Source organism: Mastomys coucha, unplaced genomic scaffold (assembly GCF_008632895.1).
Source record: "Mastomys coucha isolate ucsf_1 unplaced genomic scaffold, UCSF_Mcou_1 pScaffold10, whole genome shotgun sequence".
Lineage (NCBI taxonomy): Eukaryota > Metazoa > Chordata > Mammalia > Rodentia > Muridae > Mastomys > Mastomys coucha.
In genome coordinates, this window is record NW_022196892.1 from 93,168 (window position 1) to 99,777 (window position 6,610).

Sequence of the window (6,610 nt, forward strand, 5' to 3'; positions counted from 1 at the left end):
CCAAAATCCTAACCATTCTAACACTGTTCAAAAGCCGGAGACTCATGAACCTCTGTAAAAAATCAAAGCCTAAGTTACATACTTCCAGAGTATGATTTACTGAATAAGCATTACCATTCCAAAAGAAAAGGATGAAGCCATAGCAATGAAATGTCAGGGAAATGTCAGGCTTAAATTCAACAGGCAAAATCCCAAACCGCATGTTGGGGATTGGTTCTAATGCTCTGTCTTAATTTGGTTCCCAAGATGACACAGGAATCTATGTGTCCAGATGCTGAGGGTCCCTGTCCCTAATTGGTTTTTGATGGATCAATAAAGTTAATAACAGTCAATGGCTGGGCAGGGAGACTTTAAGACTTCCCAGACAAGGGACAAAGGGAAGTAGAAGGAGTAGAATCACCAGAAACAGAGAGATCAGCTAAGAGCTGCAGAGGAGAAATAATCCAGCCATGTAAGAGTCAACAAAGCGGCCCAAGGGCCCACTCCCCCAATTGGGTCTGGGGTAGCAGAGATGAAGTATAGATTTAGCAAGTACTAACTCAGGAATAACAGAGGGGAGTTTAGGAAGTTTAGGAGTGGCCCAACCACTGAGCTAGTTAAGGGATATCAAAATATAAAGGATGTGGGGGGGGGAGTGTATGTGAGTGTCTATGTGGGGTGTGTGTGTGTGTGTGTGTGTGTTTTCATTCATGAATCCAGAGAACTCTGGCAGGTGGTGAGAAATGCGATCACCCACTATGAGCTCAACACAGTTTAACAAAAAGCATTCAACCTGTAGGCAAGAACTCACTTTTAAAAATTAGTTGGAGGTTCCCAAATGGAATACACATGCATCATGATCTAAGATTAAGGGGCGGGGATAATTGGATTCTCAGCGAGTTCGGCTGAGTCACATGTGTCCTTCTCAAGCCAGGCAAGCCGTGGAACTAGAACAAAGGCATACAGGCACTGATGGGGATTTATCCCAGGGTCAACATGAGGTTTATCACAGCAACGGCCCTACTTTGTGATACTATTTTTTTTGTATTGTTTACTTTTCTTTTTGTGACAAAGTACCTGGTTTAAAAAAAAAAATAAACAGTTTTTGGTTTCTGTTTAAGAGATGAAGCAGTCCACTGTAACAGGTAGACATGGTAGCTATATGGACCATGGGAGGAGGTAGGAGTGTGAGGTGCCTGGTCACATGCAGGTAGTGAGATGAATGCTGGTACTCAAAGGAGCTTTCCCCTTTACTACTTTTATTTATTCCAGGATATTTTTTTGACTGCTACTGTTTTGACAATGTACCACAGGTACTAGTGGTACACTCAGATTCAGAGTAGGTCTTCCTCGTGTCAACCTCTCTAAACACATGTCTTAGTTAAGGTTTCATTGCTGTGAAGACTCCCCTACTGACACACGTCCTAACAGTGCCTCTCCATATTGGCCTACAAGAGCTATTTTTGATCAAACTACCACACTACATCTTATCAAACATCACAGAAGTGTGTCTCCTAGGTGATTCAAACATTGGCTCTAACCCAGAGACCAATAACCAAAGTAAAGAAGAAAAATATACATATATAAATATATAAAATATATAAATACATAAAAAATGTGCCTTTGGTACCTGCTGAACATAGTCTATAAAGAAAAAAGGGAAACATATCCAAAACAATCCAGGAGAATTAAAATTGTGCATCAGGGAAACACATGTCCAAGTCGTCCCTGTATTTAATCACAGCACAAAACACACAGCAGAACAAAGAGATCACACCATACAGACAAAGCTAGGAAATGTATGTAAGGTCTACACTGAGGGAGAAAGGAGACAGGTGCTGTTCTAGAAGAAAGGGAATCAAGAGAAAAATCACAAGTAAGAGTATTAAAGACAGTTTTAATAAAAACCTTGCAGGTCTTTGCTAGTACAAAACCAACACAATGCAGGAGATGCAAAACCATGTGCAGAAAGACAATTAAATGACAAAAAATATTGATTAGAATCAGAGAATAAGTCAAGGACTCAAAAATCAATACAAAACAGTCTTGGGGGAGCGGCTTCAGAAATACTGAAAAATGTTAAATATTTTAAAATATGGTGGTATAAACATGATTGTTCATTTAATTTTTTTCTGTTTGTGACCTAATATATATATATATATATATATATATATATATATACACACATATATATATATACACACATATATATATACACATATATATATATGTGTGTGTGTATGTATGTATGTATGTATTGTATGCCAGCCTTATTATCTGCAGGTTTATACATCCAAGGATTCCAAAACCATGAATTAAAAATTCTTGGGAAAAATATATATTCATGAATATATACAGCTAACAAACTAAAGCTTGAGAACATATAAATCTTATATGAACATGAAAGACACTAGTTCAAATAAGTTTATCCTTTCCATCTATTTTATAACTGAAAAGGAGAAAGAGGTAGAAAAATAAATACAATCAATGTAACTGTGCTGGGAAAGAACAACACAGACAGAGTTTTAGATATGAGCAGGTTTGAATGTTGAAGGGAAGGAGATCACCAAAAGTAGAAACACATACACACACCTACACACACATACACATACACGTACACATGTACACAGACACACACACATGTATACACACATCTACATACACATGCATGCACACACACCCACGTACATGCACACACATACACACACATGCACACATGTACACAGAAACACACATGTACACACACATCTATATACACATGCACACACAGACACACACATACACACATGTACACAGAAACACACAAACACACATATGTACTCACATACATCTACATACACATGCACACACAGACACGGACACAAACACAGAGATACGCACACATGCACACATACACGTGCGCGCACACACACTCACAATGTTTCAGAAATACAAAATGCAAGGTAGAAGACAAAGGGTACAATGACAGTTACACCAAAGGCATTGCTCTTACGGCCACCAAAGCCAGTAAAGAGTGATTTTTGGTACTCAGAAAATGTTCCACATTGTCCTTATTTTCTGAAGTACATTTAAAACTTAATAACTTTTGGTTATAAAATGGCAGATACATGATTTTCATTCAGGTACACATTAAGTTAAAGTTCAATCAATAGCTGCATAGCTGAAAAGATCTAAAACATCAAAGTCTTACCCACGGAGTTCCTTTTCTAATTCTTCACTTTTCTCCATCTCCTGTTCCAAAGCACATTCCAGAGATTGTGTTGACTGGGTCACTTCATTTTGTTCTTTCCTTCTGTCTCCAGTCTTTGATAAAATATTTATAAGTAGACTTTTTAAATGCCCAGAGATTTATCCTTATTTCTTAAAACAGCATTTCTCATGAATTTATGACTAACATGCATTAGAAACGGTTTATAAAATGCCAACTAGGAAAATTCAAATCATGACTTTTGTTAAAGCACAATCCATTGAGATACATCTTTGTCATAGAAGTTAAGGTACGGGATATATTTGCTAAAACACAAATTTTGAGTACTTGGAAGCTGACAGGTGAACAAGCAGGAGAAAATAGAATTATTTACTCATAAAAACCAGAAAGTCCATGAGTATCATTTACATATACTTGACCTGACAGTCATAAACTCCTCTGCTAGGCCTGGGTGCTCACGTACTGTCCACGCAAACAGGTATTAGGTGGGGTAATAACCAACGCCAACCTGTAGGCTACAAAACAGACTGCAGGTTTCTTGTTTGGGGTTTGGTTTTAGACAGGCTGTCAGCCCAAGCTGCTTACAATTAGTATACAGTATAGCCAAGGGTGACCCTTCTGTCTCCACCTTGAAGAGGCTGAGATTCCAGGTGTGCCACTTGGTGGTTTGATGGGATTGACCCCTATAGTCATGGTCAGTCAGAAGCTGATAAGCTGTTGGAAGGATTAGGTGTGGCCTTGTTGGAGATGTATCACCAAAGGTAGACTCTGATGTTTCAAAAACTCACTCCAGGCCAGGCATCTCTCTGCCTGCTGCCTGCAGATCAGAGTGTGACTGTCAGCTACCTCTCCACTCCTGTGCCTACCTCTGTGCTGCCATGCTCTCTACCACAATGGTAGAAAAATAAATAAATGCCAGTAAAATTCTGTAAAGAATGTTTATATGGCTTAAGGTTAAGATGTTGTACTGGGCAGGAGAGATGGTTTGGAGGCTAAGAGCACTAACTGCTCTACCAGAGGACCCAGGCTCAACTTCCAGCATCCATATGGCTCACAAACTTCTGTTAGGTGTGCATGTGGTACACTGACACATATGTAAGCTAGACACACATACACATAAAATAAGTAAAACTTTAAAAGATGCTACAGAACTTTCTTTAATAGTTTTAGATATTCTAAGGTGCTTAAAGTCATACCTTATTAAGATAACTTTAGAACATTCCTATTTGGTTTCTATTACATTTTTCATGATCACTTAACTTGAGATGAGAAAAATTCTCAGTCTTGTGTGTACTAGCCCAGGAGTTCCTATTTTCCTTCACTATTTCTTTCTTTTTAAGTCTTCTCTATCTTAAAGTCTTGTGGTGGTTTGAATGAAAATGTTCCTTTTAGGGCAATATATTTGAATGTTCGGGCCTCAGTTGATGAAACTGTTAAGGGAGGATTAGGAGGTGTGGCTTGTTGGGGGAGGTGTGTCACTAGAGTAGGCTTTGAGGTCTCAGACCCAGTCTCTCTGCACTCTGCCTGCTGCTTTTGAATAAACTACTGCTCCAGCACCTTCCGTGTATGCCTGCTGCCTTGATCCCTGACATGATGGTTATGGATGAACCCTCTGAAACTGTAAGGAAGCTCCCAATTAAATACCCTCAGTCAAGGTGTAGAGCAACAGGAAAGGAACTTAGACACCTGTTCTGTGCCTGTTTCCTTAGGATTCAAACACTCCTTTCAGGAGGAAGAAGATTCTTAGGATTCAGGAAGTCATCAAATCCTTCAAGACTCAGAAAGAGTCACAAGACTTGTGACAAGAGTCACAAGGCCTCACCCCAGTGTTACGAAAGTGTAAACAGTTGTCAGGGAGAGCAGATGCTGTAGTGGGTCTCACTCTGATTTATGTAGTGAAGTCTACGAATGAAGCTCATAAGTTGTCATTGGGCTGGCATTGACTTCTTAGTGATATCTCTACCTTTGAATCGCCAATGCTCCTATAAGTGACCCCAGTATGTTCATTGTTTTACCAAACTATACGTAAAACCATTTCTTTGATTCTGCTGTATTTGGAGTGAAAAGACCTTCGTTCATGTCTCCTCAGGAGAAGTCTCACAACAGCTGAATCAACTTTGTCATTTTCTTTTGTTTTGTTTTTGTTTGTTTGTTTTGTTTTGTTTTTGAGGGGTATTTCTTGTTGTTGCTTTGTTTTAATCAATCTGTTTCTTTCCTTCCAATAGACTCTAATATTCTTGGATAAAGGCTCTCGTCTGCAAGTCTATTTTTAAATTACTCAGCATGCCACACTAAAATCTCTCTTTTTGTCTTTCTGAGATAAGGTTTCTCTGGATAGCCCTGTCTGTCCTGGAACCTACTCTGTAGACCAGGCTTGAACTAACAGAGATCCACATATCTCTGCCTCTTGAGTGCTAGGATTAAAGGTATGAACCAACACCACCTGGCCTAAAATCTGATTTTTCAATCCAACAACTCCAATAAAAAGTTGAAGGTCAACAGACCTTTTATTTATCAGCCAGGCAGTTGTGACACATGCTTTAAATCTCAGTACTCAGGTGACAAAGGCAGGCAGATCTCTATGAGTTCGAAGCCAACCCACTATACAGAACAAGTTCCAGGACAGGCAGGGTTACACAGAGAAACCCTGTCTCAAAAAAAAAAAACAAAAAACAAAAAAACTATATACATACATACATACAATAGTAAAAATAAAAGTCTTTACCCTGGGCCTGAACAAATGACTCCATAAAGCACTTGATGCTCTTGCAGAAGACCTGGGTTGAGTTCCCAAGCAACTACATCATGTGGATCACCACCTCCTGAAACTCAGTATCAATGCTTATCTTCTGACCTTTGCTGGGATAGCATACATGTGGTGCATACGCAAATAATCACATACACATACACATACACACACATACACACATGCACACATGTAAGTACATACAATCACATGAAATAAGTGTTTAAAAAAGTATCTGAAATGGAAAGATGAGCATTACATGTTCAATAACTCCAGGATACAATCAAGAGCTCAAAGCTATGAATCTACAGACAGAAGGTCAATCTACGATAAACACAGAGAAGGCATAAGGAATCCATTCAGTGAAATTATGGAAGAAGCACCTCAAATATAAGGATATGGGCATTCAAACACTAGAAATATGTAGAAGCCCAAGTAAATATAGCAACACAAGAAACTTCCCACTATATGTTATAAACAAGATGCAAAAATGAGAGTGAAGAAACAATATTCAATAGTATCAATTAAGTTAATAATTATTAAATGTTAAAGAAATGTCACCTTCCCTAGAAAGGCAGAAATACCAGAAAAAAACTAGACCTCACACCTGAGACCATCAAACCAAGGAAAGTGTGGGATGATGTATTTCAATCCCAAAAGTTATCTTTTTAAATTAA

The 6,610-nt window shown here is 38.6% G+C and overlaps 1 protein-coding gene across 5 annotated transcripts in view; it reads right to left on the bottom strand.

Annotated features, from left to right (window-relative positions):
* Positions 1 to 6,610, bottom strand: part of LOC116072638 (ankyrin repeat domain-containing protein 26-like) — a 93,871-nt gene that overhangs the window by 75,737 nt on the left and 11,524 nt on the right. For all 5 annotated transcript variants that reach the window (XM_031344117.1, XM_031344098.1, XM_031344095.1 and 2 more), the window contains exon 4: positions 3,170 to 3,282. In XM_031344117.1, coding sequence (XP_031199977.1) covers positions 3,170 to 3,282 — 113 coding nt within the window. The remainder of the gene's footprint in view (positions 1 to 3,169; positions 3,283 to 6,610) is intronic.